The sequence below is a fragment of the Argentina silus genome (assembly GCF_951799395.1).
Source record: "Argentina silus genome assembly, chromosome: 4".
NCBI classification, from domain to species: Eukaryota; Metazoa; Chordata; class Actinopteri; order Argentiniformes; family Argentinidae; genus Argentina; species Argentina silus.
This window is the reverse complement of record NC_139658.1, coordinates 9,414,742-9,434,120: the sequence shown is the minus strand read 5'-3', so window position 1 is coordinate 9,434,120 and position 19,379 is coordinate 9,414,742. Positions and strand designations below refer to the sequence as shown.

Below are 19,379 nucleotides of genomic sequence, written 5' to 3'. Positions count from 1 at the left end.
TCTGACACTGGCTTGAATCATCTGCTCCACAGTTGCGTGAGAGTTAATGGACAGCTAACTAGGTATAGCGACTCCCACTGCTCCTACTTGATTGGATCAAAGTATTTGATCCATTTGTAATATACCCTTTTCCTGCCTGCAGGTATTGTTTCACCTATGCAGGAATGAAAAGTAAATAATAAAGTGAATTGAACAGGCTCGCCATGCAATGCAGCAAAGCTTGTTGTGAACTCCCTCCCCTACAGCAACTTTAGCCTGTGAGACGAGAAGACATAAGCCACTGTCACATCTTGCCTTCTTATAGTTGTGATTTCCTGTGTTCTCAGAATGAAATGATGGCAGGTCTCCACTTACTCAGCCCCTCACACTGTGATGGTTACATTCGAGCAGCAATACTTTGGAGAACGTATCTTTCTGTGGTTTGTTATCACATCATTATAACGTTCATAATAATGTTAATAATACTTATGATAGGCCTATATATTCGCATTGGCTCACCCCAACCACCGCAAACTGTGTGTTGTGCACCTCATAACACTAACCTACAAAACAATCTCTACTCTGAACAGGGGTCCAGAAGAATTAGACAAATCCTTTCCTATGAAAGCCAACCTCTTTTTGATGTTGTGTACGCACGTACATGCAGTACTTTGCAAATCCGTACTGTGAATGAAAATGAACCCGTAATCTCTTTAATTGCTACCGGGGCTTGAGAGGTGACTGAAATAAATACTCACAGTCTTTCGACTAGGCAATGGTAATGAGATACGCATGTAAAATTCAAGAAAGATGTGTTGTGCCAAGATGAATCAAGAGCAACATCAACATCAACATCATCTCAACTCCAAAGTGTACTGTCGCTAGGCTAGTAAGCCAGCTCAAAGCAGGTGGGGTGAGGATTTCACTGGAAACATTCATGACCTCAGCATGGCTTTGTAAGAGCATCCATTCAAAGATCTTTGGCCTCTCTGAAACAGCTTTACGAGTATGCTTGACACCTTCTCTTTCACTGAGCCTTGGAGTGTCCATTCTTACACCCTGTTGTGTCATTTTATTAACTGGAGAGAACATGATGATGAAAACCTAAAGTGATATTGTCAGTGTCTAATTGACGAGTGGGAATACTTTGCCACAAACCTCAAAGCTCTTAATGATGATCATACTTTCTTGGAACAGCTGGAAGTCTGGAGACCAGAACTTGATGCGAAATGCCGCTTGTCTTGAGTTTCTCATTTGCATTAGTAAAGCCTCATGGGTTCATCACAAGTTAAGTCACTCGTCTCTTCAATTTGAAATATGTGTGCTCTTGTGTTCGCCGGTTTATGGAAGTGACTGTCTGTCTGAGCGAGTACATAAAGGAATGCATTGATGGAAGTTGCGTAGAGTCACGCCACTTGACTCAGCAGTGATCTCTTTTAGGCACGGGATGAGCTGTATGTAGGACAGAGACGTGCCCTCACCCATGTACTGTCTGAATGGGCGCACTGTGAGATCAGCAGCAGGGTGAGGAGAGGTACTAATCTATTTAGGAGCAGCTGTTTTGGAACGCTGCCCTCCCATTGGCTGTGATTCATTTCCTGGACTGGCAGGCAGGATGTGACTGCATACGCTCTGAATGCATTAGGAATTTTGGCTAAGCACAGCCAGTACTGTTTTAGGTTCTTATCTGGGACTTTGGTGCTCACACATTGCCCAGTTCTTGGAGTGAAGGGATGGTATCTTGATTGTCCCTGATTTTTCATGGAACTTTGAGAAATCCTTTCCAGTCATGTTCTCACTGCTCATATTTCAGTCATATTTCAGTGGAGTTTGACACTCCTAGCTGGTGCATGGCATGTGATAGAAACCCAATGCTGCACACACCATGATAGCTAGCCACTGGCTGTGAGTTGTACTTCCAGTTGGATGGTTGTGTTTGACCCTGTGTTGATCTCTTCATCTCCTCGTGATGGAGGGGGGAGAGGAGAGGACAGGGGGGCTGGGGCACCAGGAGAGGATGCTCCTTTGTCTGAGGGGGCCACATGACTGAGATGAGGAGGTACTGGAGCTGGTACTGAGTGGTGCAGGAGGAGCCAGAGCCATACTGTAGGCCTGTTTGCTGGATGATGCCACTCTCCCATTGTCAATGCTGACACATTCAGTACAGTGCACACCAACCAGCCAGCATATGGAGGTTTCCTCATGGGCAGCCCGGCCTGTCTGCTTCTTCTGCTGCTGCTGCTGCTGTGTCAATGCTCTCCTTTATATGCCCAGCTTCCTGACCACAGAGAAGCTGCCTCATGCTACGGTATGGATGGAACCACAGTGGAAACTACAGCTATCTCTCTGGAAGGATAGGACACAGGCTCAGTCAAATACAGTCAAGAAGCCTATGGATACAGTCCAATTATTATTTTTTTATCTTTATCTTAGAAGCCAGCTGGAGTGCATTTTCAAGCAGTGCTGGGAAATAGGCTGCTTTTGCACAAATGTTGTGCTTTCCACTTCTCAATCGCACATCCGTTTCAAGCAGTCTGTGACACTTGAACCCCTCCTCCCTAAATGAACGTACCGCCGAAAAAACTAAACTAAAAGAAGGAAACCACGTGAACTTGCGTTAACTTTTCATCCCTGTGCTCCAGGCATTGGTTTAAAGGATGAAGCCTCGTTCCCTAACTGTTCCTAGCAAGGATTAATGTGACAGCTTGCCACCGCGTAGATTTGTCTTCTTTTTCCTTGTGGTCTTTAACAGCTGACAGAATGACTTCTAGAACATCCACGTCCCTGCAAGCAGCAGAATCTTCAATCTGTCCTTTGACAGTAATCCTTATGTGATTTTGAGCTTAGCCAGCGCATCATTTAGAACCAGCGTTGTGCTGGATCGATCACCGTGCCATATTTTAAAACCCATCCACGGCCTCAAAGCATCTCTCCACTGGTCTTCTGTCACACTATCTCTGGGAAAATGCCTGTAGACTCCATGTGTTCAAAAAACATGGCAGATTATCAGAAGCCAAGACAAGACAACCAGAACAGATAATCAATAGTAACCAGATATTTTCCATGATGGGAAATGGAAACCTGTTCTTGTATCAGCCTCCCGGGCCACTGTTGTTGTTCACCTTGACCCTTATCACAGAGATGAAGAGAAAGTGGCAGAGCAATAACAGGCGTCATCGGTGGCTGCATTCTCACTTCTGTGACCGTCACAGTGTTGTCAAAATAAACATGTAGAACAAACACCTACTGTACTTCTGACCTACAGCTTAGCCGAGTCCCTCTATCCTGAGCTTGCGTCCTTCCAGCATATTTCGTGTTACTGTTTGCTAACCTCATAAATTGTGTCTGTGTCCACACTGGTCATCTGTAGGCTTTATCCCTCTTAATCATACAGTATTTGGTATTACTCCACCATCTGTCAATATTCCCTCATCGACCTCTAATCTGTTGCCCCTTTCAACTCTGGTTTGCCCTGTCGATACCCCCCCCCCCACCCCTCTGTCTCTCCACCTGGATTTTGTTGTCTCCTCCTCCCTACGTTCCATATCTGTGCCCTCTCGATCACATGTGTTCTAGGCTATGATCTAATCCATATCCTCGTATGTACTTCCTCTTGCCTGCGTCTTCCTCTCTCTGTGGAGTATTGACTCCTCCTGCCTAGACAGACTGACAGACGGACAGATGGATGTGGGGTCTGTGGTCCTGTTACACCACGTCTGTCTGTCTGTCTGTCTGTCTCTACCGTGTCTCTCCCTCTCCTACCTGTGGGGTGTCCGGTCTCAGCGTGAGCACGTGAGGCGGCGTGACGTGACAGGATGTGATGCGCTGCGCTCTATAAATAAATCATATTTCCAGTGAGTCAACGCCAGGCTGGAGCTCCCACGCAGGCCTGTGCCGCGGGATACTGGAGCCGCTCCACGCCTCACCGTCCTCCCCGTCCTCCCTGCCGATCGGCCAGGCTCCATGCCGCATTAGGCTAGAGCTCAACCACAACCCCTGAACCCCCCCCCCCCTGAATCCACGTGGATGTACACACACATGCCAGGCAGGAAGGGCAACCGGGCTGTATCTGGTCTCACCCTCGTACTTGGGTCGTGAAATCCCAGCCCTGGCATGCCGCAGCCCGCAAAGGGATACAGAGGCATACAGTACATCCTTTGAAGCATGTTTTTTTAAATTTTAAATTTTTTAATTTTAAGCCACCTATTGTGTGTAGAATACAGTGGCGCCATATAGCACTGTCTCCAGCAGGTTATTTAGAGTGTCTGTGTGCCTACCAGAGGGTATTGGTGTTGGAAGGCTGTGTTGCTCCAGATAAGGGCCTGGTGACAAGCCATTGTGCTGTTTATGTGTCAGGTTCCTTCAGGTCCAGGCATGTGTGATGTGTTACATTATCAGGGACAAGGGATTGGAGTAGGTCAAATCACAGTGTTTCATTGTTCTGCTTTGATTGTGGTACAGAACATACAGTCAGTCCCCGCCCGAGACACTGTAACGATAAACTCGATATACTCGAGACTCGATGCTAAAGACGATACTCTCTTTTCTATGCATGCCACACAAGAGAGTGAATGGATTCTGATGGCTACATGTTTGTTTAGCAGAGATTCCTGGGCGTGAATCTGTCGCCTCAACTCCTCTCTGATGTGTATTTATCCCAACAGCTCAATCAACACACAGAGAGATGAGGCACATCGGAGGCTGAGTTGTGAGTTAATGTCCCGTACACCCAACCAGCTAATCACACTGGGACTCTGGGCCTGGAATCATCCCCATACTGCCAGAGAGAAAGAGGGAGGAAGGGAGAGAGAGAGAGAGAGAGAGAGAGAGAGAGAAGGAGAGGTAGGGAGATGGATGGAGGGAGGGAGAGAGAAAGTGGTAGAGAGAGGAGGGTGAGAGAGAGAGAGAGAGAGAGAGAGAGAGATTTCCCCCCCAAAAAATTATCAATATCATGTGACATAATTGAGCCTGGCTGACAAGTGAAATGCTGTCCATGATTATACATTAACCTAGTGATTTCAGATAGGGCGAGAGAGAGAGAGAGAGAGAGAGAGTGTGTGTGGGGGGGTGTGTGTGTGTGTGTGTGGGGGGGGGGGTGGAGCAAGGTAATGAGATTGAGTATTGAGTGAGGGAAGATGAGACTGAAGAAAAATCGAAGAGATTGAAACGGTGAGAGAAGATGTGAGAGTGAGCGGAGAGAGAGAGAGAGAGAGAGAGAGAGAGAGAGAGAGAGAGAGCGACAGGGTGTGAAAAAAGAAGAATACGGAGAAGAAAGTTGGGGAGTGCTTGATGAGAAAGAGAGACACTCGAGCACAGAGCATTAGCAGTAACCAAGGAGCGCAGACGTCAAAGCAACAGAAGTGTCTCGCTTGGAGGCACAATGTCCTGGTGGGCTGACTGAGAGGGTCTTCCTCTACCAGCCTCTCCAGCCCTTTAGTGCAGTGGTCTGGAACCAGGTCTGGAACCAGACGTACTCTCTGAATCTCAGGGTCAGACTACTACCAAGAGAACTAGGCCTATGTTGGATAGAGAAAGGTTACAATCACATCTGCGGAATGCCATGACAGACGAATCCCATTTCTATCACCAATTTCATCTGTAAGATGGTGGAACACCTCGCGATGGGCTTCGTGTGAACATTCTTTTGTAATTGTCAAGAATTGTGTGTATTTCTTTACAGTTGCAGCTGGTGCCTTTCCAAGCCTCTCTCAAGTAGCTTATTTGTACAATATGGAGTGTGTGTGTCTGTGTGTGTGTGTGTGTGTGTGTGTTTGTGTTTGTGTGTGTGTGTGTGTGAAGAACCAGAATATAGACAGATGGTTGTTCAACTCGTCCACAATGTTTACCAGGCATGTTTATTCCAGGCGTCTGCTACATTCATCTGCATGTGCGTGCCATGGAGGCATGGAGGGGTTCTTCACTATTCTGATGAGTCTATTTTTATGAGCATAGTGGGAATGTGTGTGGATTGAGGTTTATCCTGATTTCCATGCCTGAGTGAAATACGCGTCACTAATCTAATCCAGTCATTCTGGTGAAAGGCTGTCAAAAAAAAAAAAAAAAAACCCTCACAAACACGGACACAGAAGGTGACCTCTGTCTATTAGCTGCTCATCATAGAAATTGTGGGAAAAGAAAACCTTTTAATCTGCTTTAAAAACCTCTGCCCCCGCTCATCCCAGAAAGAGATGAAAATGAGGCGTTTTCTAGTGGGAATCGTTAACAGTTAGGGGGTTTCATTTGATTTTTGGCAGCTAGACTGTGAAAACTAAAGATTTTAGACAGTGACACAATAATAGGTTTTCCCTCGGAAGCCAACCTTTGCATTTCTATTTTAAAATGTAAATGCCTTCAGCTACCACGGCGCAAAACTGTAAAAGAAATCTCTTGTCGGTTAATAATGTTGCTGAGCCTCTTTAACAGAGGACCAAAGGAATCTGCAGGGCCTGTGAGGGTGTGGGAGGGGAGGAGAGGGGATGGGGGGGTGGGGGTGGGGGGGGGAGCAAACCACACGGACCTTGAGCAAACCACACGGACACACACACACACACACACATACACACACTAAGACTAAAGTAATCAGAGGAGAGATGTGCTGGGTCAGGACCCTGATTTGGCGTGACTGTGGTCCAATGATAAACCCGCCTCCATGTGTCTATCCCCTAGTGGGATGACGTCTCTCAGCAGAGCTGCCTACGTCAGAGCAGCCTGCCCCCATCCAGCACACACTCTGTGTTGAGGGTGACAAATTGAGGTGATTTTTTTCTCTGGATCAGGGCGCTGCAGGGCTTTGGTAAACAGCAGCCTTGTCTGAGGTAGACATTGATTTACTCCCACACGTAGTGTAACAATGTTCTCTTGCATAATTCGGAACCTCCACCCACCCCCCACCCCCCACCCCACCCCACCCTCACTGAACAACCTCCTTTTCCCTGGGGACACAGCCTTCTGTCTGAACACAAAGAACAGACCTAACACACATGAAACCCCCCCAGAGGAAACAGCAGCTTACAAATCACACTCATCCTCCAGCCCTCAGAGCAATAATACTACTGATTCTATCTGTCTGTCAGCCTTTCCATGTTGCCTCACACTTGCACGCCAGGCCGGGGAAAAAGAAACCTCATCTATTAATAGTCATTTATATGGAGGCCTTTAAAAAACAACAGCATGCCGAATTTAATGAAACACTCTCTGTGTAATTACACCAGAGCACATGTGAGCCTCCCTAAAGGTGGTGAGTCAGCCTTGTTCCATTAACAATGCATTTCCTATCAATTTGCATAAAACAGCCTTTTTTTTTTTTTGCTGTGAAAGGAACTCAAATGTTGAAAGGAATGATAATGGCTAACTAATATATACATAATATATTTTTACACACTTTCATCCAAAGCGACTTACATTGCAGTGAGTGCATCCATTTTTCAGTATATATGCTCCCAGCGGGAATCAAACCCACAACCTAAGCGTTGTTAGCGCCATGCTCTACCAAGTGAGCCACAGAGGACCGCCGTCACTGTCTACGGAGACTTTGTTAATTGTGTGGGGAGGATATGAGGTGTGTAAGATTACTCCCGAATCTGGATATGAACTCATTCCTTCGACTTGACGTGAATGGACCTCATCTCATGAGTGCAGAGCCTTTCTCCTCATATTTCATAAGTAGAGATGTGTTAAGGTGTCGTTTTCCGGAATAGCCTAGTTGTCTGTGAATATCTGATAACCCTAACCCTAACCCTGATGAGGAGCTTCTCAGTCGTACACCAGGAGATCACTATCCCTCTCTGACACCACACTGACCTTCTGTCCTTACAACCTCCTCTTTTTCACAACACATTCTCATCTGATCTTCAGTCACTGGGAGCTCAGGAGCTCAGGAGAACAATGACATAGTTAAACGTATTGTACTCCACCACATTCCCTGTTTTTGAGTTATGTGACTGCCAGGCATTCTTGCAGAATGAAAATACACTGTGTTGGTGTTTTTACACCCAGCTTGCTGAAGGAAGTCACGTGTTGCTTTTGTTGATGGACACAATGGTTATAGTGGGCTGGGATTCTGCCCAATCAGGCGTGCTGTTTTCCGAAGCTCCACCCCGTGAGGTCATCCGAATGATGTCCCAGCATGTCCTAACCCAGCCAATCACGAGTCCCCTCTGCTTCAGTTCCTCCTATAAGCACGCTCCCCAGCCTCTCTGTGACTAGTGGACTGTGTGAATGACACAGCGAGTCCACACTGGCGATGGGTCCCTGGTGTGTGTGTGTGTGTGTGTGTGTGGCCGCCACCACCACCCCCCGCCTCCGGCGTCACTGCCACACATATGCGTGAGCGCGAGACCCTGTCAGCTGCCGAATTCAAGGTGCCGTCTTTTCAATTAGGGCACAAATGAATTACCTTTTCAGCCCTTCGAGTGGCCAGGCGAGCCTTGGCCAAGGGGGCCCCCGGTGGTATAATGATGCCTGGCACAATGGTGCCACTGTTCTCCAGCCCGTTCCCAGGAAACCGCACAACATGTGCCATTGTGCGCAGTGCTTTGCTTGCCCGGCCACGTTGCCCGGCTTTAGCCCGAGAGACAGAGGAGCCTGGCTGTGCTGTAGGGCTCACACACAACAACGTGGCCGCTGGAGCCGGTAACACAGGGCCCATGAGGGGCTGCTGCTGCTCCATGGCAGACCAGGGTTTATTCACCTCCTTTCGTCTCCTTCGCGTTTGATGTGCTGAAATCATTTTGTACAAAAAGATACATTTAAAGGGCGGGGGAAGGGGAGGGGAGGGGGCAGAGGGGCAGCTGAGGGGGTGCCAGAGAAGGAGGCTAGAGCACTGAGAGAGCTCTGAGAGAGCTCTGAGAGAGCACTGAGAGAGCTCTGCGGCTAGGCTAAACCCTTCCTAATTAAAGAGGAAACCAAGAAAAAAGTGGAGGCACAAAGAGAGCCAAGAACTGGTTCTGAGCTGGTCCTAGCTGGTTCTGCTGCCTTTCACCTCCTCCTTCTGTGGGTCCCACTGTGTGTGTGTGTGTGTGTGAGTGTGCGTGCCACCTCCTAACCCCCCCACCCCCCTCTCCCACCCCCCCAATCCGCCCTTTACCCCTGTTTACGCTGCATAGCTAATGGTGAATTAGGCTAGGACATCTGCCTTTCAGGGACAGCCAGAGAGGAACCCATGGTTGACAGAAAGCAGGAGATGGATGTCAGAGGAGCCTTTCAGGGTCCCCTGCACACCAGCCGGTCTGCATAGTCCCCGCTACAGGGGAGCTAGGACACAGGGGGGGCATCAAGGAGAAGGTGCCCTGTGATATACCCCCGTGGGCTTTCTCCACTGAGGAAACACAGGAAAAAATACCTGTCAGCTGACAACTCTAATGTCAGCTGACAGCATCTAATACCCCCCCCCCCCCCCCCCCCCGGAAACAAAGTTGTTGATCAACTCCCATTTCTGACTTCAATGGAGGTGGCTGCTGGTGTTTTGTAATGTGTTCCATATGACAACAGAGAGCGTTTGTGGCACATTGTTCTGTTGTAATACACGGCTCTCAGGAAACACTTGAGGAACTCAACTTTCCCAGGGGACCGACTGAGGAAGACACAGGCTCATTAGAACAGCCCACGGGTGGCACGCCACATTTATCTGTCAACATAACTCTTCTGCTCCACAGCAACTCATTTGTATAACACATGTTTTATGCTTCTACATGGGCCCCTTGATTTGTATCTGGGATGTAGTGAAAATCCATTCAAAGTGAAGCACAGGTTAAATGTACTAGTATCTTAACAATAGATTTGTCTTCATGTCACGTTGTAGAGAAAGCTTCATTTGTACAAGATAAGCATACGAATACTGTATGTGTATTTGATGAGTATATGTAGCAGTCATAATATATAATATATGCCATTTAGCTGACGCTTTTATCCAAAGCGAGTTACATTGCAGTGAGTGCATACATTTCAGTGTGTATGTATGGTCCCAGCAGGAATCAAACCCACAACCACTAAATGCTTGTTCAATGCTAAAATGACTGACTGCCATGTGTCTATTCTTTTACAGATTCCTGAAGGGAAGGAAAGGAGGAGCTCCCCCACAGCACACCACACTCACACACACACACACACACACACGAACACAAACACACACGCACACACGCACGCACGGACGCACGCACGCACGCACACACACACACACACACACACACACACACACACACACACACACACCCAGGATGAGTGAAGATAAACCAGCTGAGAGCATGGAACCTGCCCCAGCCCCTGCATCCCCTGTAGCTGCTGAGATTAACTCTATTCCCAATGGGAAAGGCCATGAGCCTGGGGAGGAAACCACAGCATTAGCCAAAACACCTCCAGCAGAGGACACAGAGCAGTAAGTATACTGTACACCCACTTACAACAGAGACACCATTATCAATTCAAACTAATGCCCCCTACGTTGACTTGATTCAGTTCTTATAAATGTACTGTAGTCTTTCTGAATGATATCTCACAAGTATAGTATAGTATATCACCCACCATAGCCAGCAGTATAACCATGACTGTTTCTAGTGGAAATTATCCTTTCCTCAGCCTTGTTATCTCAAAGAAGTGATCTCTGTTACTGGCTGTCTTGACTTGTGGCTGTCACCTACAACTCAGTGTCACATGCCTCTTGTGACACATCACATCACACACCATGCTACTTGTTAACAACACAGGAAGTGTTGGCATCGGCGATGTGGTGTTTGGGTTGTGGCCTGATTGCGTTCCACTCCGGCTGACCGCCTCACGAGGTGGTGGAACTCACATTTGTATTTCCGATATTCTCTCCGGTCTAGACGCAATCTGGCCGCCGTCAGCGGACACAGCCTATTAAATACAGAGAGGGGAGAAACAAACGCGGACACAATGCGGGCAATGCTGCGATGGGATTGTGATCTTGACGTGATGTTCTGATAACAGGAGTCTGATTGAAATGTCAAGTGTAGGCGAGTTCTTAGATCAGCACGGAAAAAAAAAGATCCGGCCCCTAGTCACAGGAAATTAGATAAACAGTTTTAAATGTGTCTGGTTGTGGTTCCTCTAATGTGGTTGAATATAGTCACGTTTCATGGCACGGTGTGTCAGTGTGTGTGTGTGTGTGTGTGTGTGTGTGTGTGTGTGTGTGTGTGTGTGTGTGTGTGTGTGTGTGTGTGTGTGTGTGTGTGTGTGTGTGTGTGTGTTGTGGCCCAAAGTCACTCATTTTTAACACAGCCCTTTTTTTGTGTTTGCGGGATGTTCAAATGGGATGAGTGAGATAAATGGGTCCAGTCAGTCCACATCAATAAGATAAATGATATTACAATGTTTTTCTCCACGTTCCCCTTGATGGTGTCAGGCTTCTTGTTTGAAGGCAGTATTACTGAAGGTATATTTAAGTTGTTTTTCCTCTCTGTGCTTTGTGGAATGATGGATCGCCTCACTACTTTGTAGGGAAGTTGTACCCAATAGCGGTCAAAATGTCAGGTATGTAACATCGTAGAAGGAGAGGGTATAGAGAAGCAATGAGGTTGGATGGACAAAAAGGCAACGTGAAGTTTCAACTATGTGAATGATTCACTGCAACCTCAGTGTCCTTGAGGTTGTTTCTTTGTTGCTTCTTCTTGGGTACTTTTAGTTTTTATGACGGTGCTATTTTTCCATGAGTCCCCACAGAGGTGAGGATACAGAGGCGGCGAATCTCGCCGAGAGTCAGGAGTTCCAGTCCACCATGGAGGGCAAGAAGACCACTCGCTTCACAGACGTAAGTCCATGCTAGGCTTTCTCGGTGTATGGTCTAGTTAGTGGGCTTGCTTCAGTTCCCTTTCTATACTTACCATCTCTCATCTATCCATCCTCTCTATCTCTCTGCCTGTCTGTCTGTCTGTCTGTCTGTCTGTCTGTCTGTCTGTCTGTCTGTCTGTCTGTCTGTCTGTCTGTCCATCTAACCTTCTCTCATCTATCTAACCTTCTGTCATCTATCTGTCTTTCCATCTATCTAACTTTCTCTCATCTGTCTGTCTGTCTAACCTTCTCTCATCTATATACATATAGATCTGTCATCTATCAATTCATCCATCCAACCAACAAGCCAACCTTTACTTTATCTGCTATTAAAATAAGACTCTCACCTTCTTTCAACTTCCCAGCAAATATATCTATCTCTCTGTCTCTCTCTCTCTCTCTCTCTCTTTAAACTACCAAAATAAGACTTTGCAAGCCCATGAAGTTTCTTCTGGGAACTTCTTGTTCTAGTTTGTATTATACACCTGTAGTGTTTCATCCTTGTCAGATTCTGTAAAGCAAATGTGATTGTTTCAGCATTGCCTTAATTATCTTGTTCTCTTTCTGTGTTTTAATGCACTCAGTTCGAGGGGAAGACCTCTTTTGGAATGTCCGTGTTCAACTTGGGCAACGCCATCATGGGAAGTGGAATTCTTGGATTATCATACGCCATGGCCAACACAGGAGTTATCCTATTCCTGTGAGTCAACAGGGATGGATGGATGGATGGATGGATGGATGGATGGATGGATGGATGGATGGATGGATAAGTAGACGAATGGTTTCATGATTGTGATCAGCTGACAGAAAGTATGATGAATGCCAATGTTAAGATAAATTAAGACAGATTCATATCCACTCAGGCATTTTCATTGTAGCCGCAGATGTTGCCTGATTCAATTGCATTTCCATTTAGTCCCTCTGAATGCAGTTCCACCTCAGACAGAAATAGCCCTAGAATTAACCAGGCATTAGACTCAACCTGTGACAGACAGCTTGTAATTGAATATTCAATAGAAAAAAGATTTGTGTGTAAATAGTGGCTCAGTATTTTGATAGCCATCTTAATTCTGACAGTGACACTGTCAATGTGGAGCGCCTTTTGTTTGATGATTGATATCCATCTGTATGGAGATGAAGAGGGTTTCTACAAGCCCTGTGAAATGGTGAAACGTAATGGGGCCAGGGCCAACGACTGATCTCATTACCAATGCTAATAGCAGTGTTGCTGTGCTGTGTTTAACCAAGTTACAATGATAGATGCTAGAAATAACCACATTGTGCTTGCGTGTTCTATTTCTGCACGGATTGCATGCATACATACATATATAGTACATGAGTGCAATGCACTGTGTTGTTTCCTGTCATTGTGAAGAAGGCAGAGCTCAGAGCAGCTGTCAAGAACCAACACAACAGCTACATTGGTGAGTGAGATATTACAACATAAAGATTGGAAATTCACAATTACTGTACCCACCATTCCCCAGCAAACTTGCTTCATTGCTCCCTCCTGTTGCTCGGGAATTGTGGGGAATTGTGAATTTCCGTTCTTTGTGTTGCGTTATCTCACTAACCAATGTATAATGTATCTGTGATGTTGGTTGTTGTTTGATTCTAACTAGAGGCTATTATGTTCATGCAGGTGTTTTGTTGGGGTAGTTCATCCGGCACCCATTTGCGTGAGTGTAAGTCTATTGGTGCGGACCTCCATTCCTTTTAATTGAAACTGTTGGGCAAGTCCATTCACCTTTTGAGGTACCTTGACGTTTTTAACGTTGAGGTATGTTGTGGTCTGCCAATGTGGAATTGCCTGCACTCTTCCTGAAGCTAGGCTGTAGTTACAAATAAAATATCCACAAAATAGAATAATTTCATGTAAATGTAAATGTAATTTCATGTTCCTTTGACTATAAAATAGAACCAATTTAGGTTATTTAGACAATGAAATAGAATCAAATAGAGTAAGATTCATAAATGGCCAAAGAACCAAAACTGTTCTATATAGCACTTTTAGGGGTGCCTTACTGTATCAGAGCATGAAACCTTTTTTGGTTATATATAGAACTGTTGGTTCTATATAAGAGCGTAAAGATGCTCTGGTGCTCTTGCAGGCCATTGTCGAGTTAGGGTTAGGGATCGGTGTTACAGTATGTAGTAGGGTTAGGGTTAATGTTAGGTGTTACAGTATGTAGTAGGGTTAGGGTTAATGTTAGGTGTTACAGTATGTAGTAGGGTTAGGGTTAGGGTTAGGTGTTACAGTATGTAGTAGGGTTAGGGTTAGGGTTAGGTGTTACAGTATGTAGTAGGGTTAGGGTTAGGGTTAGGTGTTACAGTATGTAGTAGGGTTAGGGTTAATGTTAGGTGTTACAGTATGTAGTAGGGTTAGGGTTAGGTGTTACAGTATGTAGTAGGGTTAGGGTTAATGTTAGGTGTTACAGTATGTAGTAGGGTTAGGGTTAGGGTTAGGTGTTACAGTATGTAGTAGGGTTAGGGTTAGGGTTGGTGTTACAGTATGTAGTAGGGTTAGGGTTAGGGTTAATGTTAGGTGTTACAGTATGTAGTAGGGTTAGGGTTAGGGTTAATGTTAGGTGTTACAGTATGTAGTAGGGTTAGGGTTAGGGTTAGGTGTTACAGTATGTAGTAGGGTTAGGGTTAATGTTAGGTGTTACAGTATGTAGTAGGGTTAGGGTTAGGTGTTACAGTATGTAGTAGGGTTAGGGTTAATGTTAGGTGTTACAGTATGTAGTAGGGTTAGGGTTAATGTTAGGTGTTACAGTATGTAGTAGGGTTAGGGTTAATGTTAGGTGTTACAGTATATAGTAGGGTTAGGGTTAGGTGTTACAGTATGTAGTAGGGTTAGGGTTAATGTTAGGTGTTACAGTATGTAGTAGGGTTAGGGTTAGGGTTAGGTGTTACAGTATGTAGTAGGGTTAGGGTTAGGGTTAGGTGTTACAGTATGTAGTAGGGTTAGGGTTAATGTTAGGTGTTACAGTATGTAGTAGGGTTAGGGTTAATGTTAGGTGTTACAGTATGTAGTAGGGTTAGGGTTAATGTTAGGTGTTACAGTATGTAGTAGGGTTAGGGTTAATGTTAGGTGTTACAGTATGTAGTAGGGTTAGGGTTAATGTTAGGTGTTACAGTATGTAGTAGGGTTAGGGTTAGGGTTAGGTGTTACAGTATGTAGTAGGGTTAGGGTTAGGGTTAGGTGTTACAGTATGTAGTAGGGTTAGGGTTAATGTTAGGTGTTACAGTATGTAGTAGGGTGGGAATGCTGCTTAGTGGCTCTTCGTGCTTATTTATCCCCCACTGACAGCTGTATCTGACAGCAATCCATTGATGCATGAGAAAGACAACATGAGCCACATGAGCGGTAGTCTGTGGGCTTTTTGAGATGTCTCAGGTTTTCCAGCCTGTTATCCCACCACAACACTGGCAGATAATGATATTACTGTAGTGTAATACCAACACTCGCTCCTCTCTCCCTCTCTCCACTCTCACACCTCACCCTCACCAGAGCCATGGTGGGTGGCACCTATTGGATCGAGGCAAAAAGTGGTTCTGTGAAACAGTAAGCCCTCATAATGCTTATTTTATTAGAAAACTCGGATAGCCTTGGGGGATTTGTTACTGTAACTAAGCGACCTTGGATAAGATTACAATACAAAAAAGCCCAAGTATGGGGTGAAGCAATGTTTTGGATGTTAGTAGCATTAATGCCATGGATTGTGTACTGGCAGGGCACATTTGAGACCTAGATTTGTCGCTAGCTAGGGTGTAAAGCAAAATATTTTCAAAGTGTGAGAAGAGGTTTGTTTAATACAATATTTGTATCATAGTTGCATTCAATTCACCAAATCTGGCTAAAAGAAGTGCTAAAACTAAAATTAGACACCCACCAGCCACACAAATATTATTCAAGGACTGTGTTCAAGTTCTGCGGTTAAAGTCATGTCTAGAGGAGTTTTTTTTCCACAGTGAGAGAACGAAAGCTCCTTATTTTGAGCTGGGTGGTATGACTGTCTGGTGTCTGGACCCTACTGAACACTGAGTTACCAAACTCTACTTTGGCTGTTGACACCTGGCTTGTAGGCTATACAGTACAATCTGAACAGTTCCTGTGCTTTAATATCAACCTAACCACACTTCACTGCTCTAGTGCAACTCACGTACTGTGACAGAACAGGGTTTGAAAACACGACACATTACATATTTATTGATTCATCCAATTAGCCTACAGATGTAGGCTAGGTGCTAGGTCCATGTGCTTGGATATTAATAAATGATTCTCTTTCAAGTAGCCATGTTGATGTGTTTCCCAGATAGAGAGATGTAGGTGAACGGAGGGGGAGAGAGAGAGTGAGGGGAATAGGCAGAGGGGAGAGAGGGGCAGAGTCAAGCAGCTTCTCTGTCTCTGTGGTGCACTCTGTGCTCCAGGGTGCAGCGATTCGCTTCCCTTCATGCTGTGTGTTCTGTGTGCCAGCGCAGCGCGTCAGTCTGAATCTCGGCTGCTTGTTCCCAACGGGGACAGCAGACCTACATAACAACAGCATGCGCTTCCCTGAACATGAATACAACAGAAAAAAAAAAGAAACGTTCAACTCAGCCAAACCAAATCCTGACCCAACAACCAAACCGTAACAGTGGCGTGGTATACCTATCACCACCACAACCGATTCTCCTTCTCCTTCTCCTTCTCCTTCTCCTTCTCCTTCTCCTTCTCCTTCTCCTTCTCCTTCTCCTTCTCCTTCCTCTCGCCATTCACCCAGTCACCTGGCTCATAGAGAACACCTACTGTGCTAGGCTATTGGCAGTGGAACCAATGGAGCACGGGCTGACAGGCTTTCCAGTCACCCGCTGGTTGCCCTCCAAACTTTACACCAAGGGTGTGGTGGGTCAAACCAGACATCTGGCACTCATTCATTCCTGGGTAGGATGGAGTGTGCAGCAGGGCCAGGGGTCCTGGACCCGTGTCTGCCTCAGTCCAGTGGCCCAGTGACCGGTGGCATTGCTGTAAAGATATTAGGAGTGTGTTCCTCAAAGGAAAAGAGCCAGAGGGGACGGTGAGTGTGTGGATTACACATGTTATGTAGGCTTCAGCTGAACAAAGAGGGTCTTGCATGGAGGTGCCGATGGCCCTTATTCTTATTAATCACCGTTCTCGGCCCGTTACTCTGAAGAAACATGCTAATTCATCGTCTGTGGGCTGTATGTAATTGAAGGGCTCACACACTGTGATTAGGACCGGGTTGAGGCTAGGACGCACGCATGCACGCACGCACACTCACACACACACTCACACACACGTGCACACACACACAGTAGCCCACTATGAAAGTAATGACGCGAATAAGGCTTAATTGTACTCTAAGTCTACTTAATACCCAGTCACATATATTATCACATGATGTAGCTACTCATGACTTGCATTTGAGATGTGTGTGTTTCTGCCCCTGCGTTGTGGTCTGACATTTTAGATTATGCGGAGAACGAGTTTTCCTGGCCTCAGACAGGGCCCTGGCACTGGCCCTGGCAGGAATGCGGTGTGGAGGGTGGGGGTGGGGGAGAGAGAGAGAGAGAGAGAGAGAGAGAGTTGAGCGGCACAGAGCCCCAAGGCCCACGTGTGTCCGTCCGTCTGTCTGACTGTCAGCAGATCTGTCCTACTGTTCCCACCACCACTGGACCCGCACCCACATTCTTTCTTCAGTGCTCAGACACACAAAAAAAAACCCTGATGTGAAACGGCCGCAGAGTTGAAGTCGAGGTGAAAGACGTGCTTGGCCGTTCCTGAGCGAGAGCAGAGCAATTTAGGTTGCCATGAGTTGCCAAACTTTGCAGAGAGAGAGAGAGAGAGAGAGAGAGAGAGAGAGAGAGAGAGAGAGAGAGAGAGAGAGAGAGAGAGAGAGAGAGAGAGAGAGAGCTTTCAGATCAGGTTTCTCTGTGAAGCCCAGAACAGGGCTGTTTTGGCCAGATGTTGGCAGCTGGGGGGGCTGGAGCAATTCTTTTGGGAGATCTGAACCCAGGGTTTCCTGTATTTTTCCTCTTCATTAACTCTGTGGCCTCTCCTCAACCTGCCAATGTTAGCATCGTCTTGTAAATATTTCCCTCCTTCAAATAGTAGCTCTAAAATTGATGTGGTTATGGGTATTTTTCATGGTGGAGGGGAGGGTTTATTTGCAGATGGAGCAGCCATTTTGGCTCTGTGTGAGTCCAACCTCAGGGTGAACCAGAGCCAGAGGGCTGCACCCCATAAACTCAACCACCAGCTGCATATCCCAGCTGTATAAATGGTTTACATGGAGCAATGTCATTTTTTTATCACCATGGATTAGGGCAGCTGGTACATGCTATACAAGAAAATTGTCACAGGGTTCAGGGATGAAGATGATGAAGATGATGATGATGATGATTTTGGTGACAGTGCTGCTGCTGGTATAGTTGTTTCTGGTGGTGGTGGTGATGATGATGATGATGATGATGATGATGATGATGATGTTCTCTCCTCTTTCCTGCAGGGTCCTTCTGACAGCAGTAGCGTTGCTTTCATCTTACTCCATCCACCTGCTTCTCAAGTCCTCTGGCATTGTGGGTATGTGGAGACTTTAGACTACCAGCAGCATTTCAAAACAAAACAAATGAAAGACCTTGTCATATTACAATATATCAATGATGACATATAGCATCTCAGTCTCGAGCGTGGACTGAGTCACACCTCATAAACTCCCCCTGCACTGACTGGTTACCATCGATGGACATGTCCCTTTCCAGGGTATTCTGCCATAGGCTTACCTTATTAGCATGGGTTTCATGCATGTTTTACTCACGGTTTCATACATGGTTTTTCGTGCGTGTGCTGCTGTGTGTTTGTGCCTCAGGTATCCGGGCGTATGAACAGCTGGGCTACAGGGCATTTGGGACGCCAGGCAAAATGGCCGCCGGCATCGCCATCACACTGCAGAACATTGGAGGTGAGAATCCTCCTCTCCTCCTGTCACGCACGTACTGTACCTTCACTGGCCTTGCCTTCGGGCCCCGCGGATAAGACAGAGCACACACCGAGCTGCAGGCTATTCTGATGGGGGGAATAGGCGATAAAGACGATACTTGTTTCCAGGATTAGTCGTGCTACACAGTCGTGCTGCACAGAGATTTTCAATGAGGCTGATTTCTCTCCTCCATTTTGTTTTCAATTGGTATCTGGAGGGGGATTTATATCAGCACTGCACGGCATCAATGTATTTCACAAATGATAACAGTGTGTGTGTGTGTGTGTGTGTGTGTGTGTGTGTGTGCGCGTGTGTTTGTGTGTGTGTGTCAGGGTCTCCATTAGCCGGTATTAGCCGGCTTTTGGCCAATAAAAAAATGAAAAGCTGATAAATAAAATGCCGCTGGCCAAATTGTCCACGAGGAAAAAAACCGAAAGAGAGCCAAACCCAAAGTGACCCCGAACAAAGACACCTGTAACCTGCCGGGTCCACTTGTAGCCCCGACCCGAGTGATACAAAATATAGGCTAATATAGGGATTATAGACAGACTGATTATAGCCTAAACACAGGCAACAGACTTTCTCCCTCTCTTAATAACATGAGCTCCTATGAGGTAACCTGCCGGTCGGCTT

The 19,379-nt window shown here is 46.2% G+C and overlaps 1 protein-coding gene across 2 annotated transcripts in view; it reads left to right on the top strand.

The window, feature by feature from the left end:
* The window catches only part of LOC310803974 (sodium-coupled neutral amino acid transporter 3-like), a 36,368-nt gene that overhangs the window by 1,948 nt on the left and 15,041 nt on the right, over window positions 1-19,379 (top strand). Inside the window, exons 2-7 of one of the 2 annotated variants that reach the window (XM_083669011.1) lie at window positions 4,644-4,687; window positions 10,022-10,351; window positions 11,647-11,743; window positions 12,348-12,463; window positions 18,276-18,349; window positions 18,636-18,728. In XM_083669011.1, coding sequence (XP_083525137.1) covers window positions 10,194-10,351; window positions 11,647-11,743; window positions 12,348-12,463; window positions 18,276-18,349; window positions 18,636-18,728 — 538 coding nt within the window. In that variant the 5' untranslated portion in view covers window positions 4,644-4,687; window positions 10,022-10,193. The remainder of the gene's footprint in view (window positions 1-4,643; window positions 4,688-10,021; window positions 10,352-11,646; window positions 11,744-12,347; window positions 12,464-18,275; window positions 18,350-18,635; window positions 18,729-19,379) is intronic. The other variant, XM_083669010.1, reaches the window with a different exon arrangement.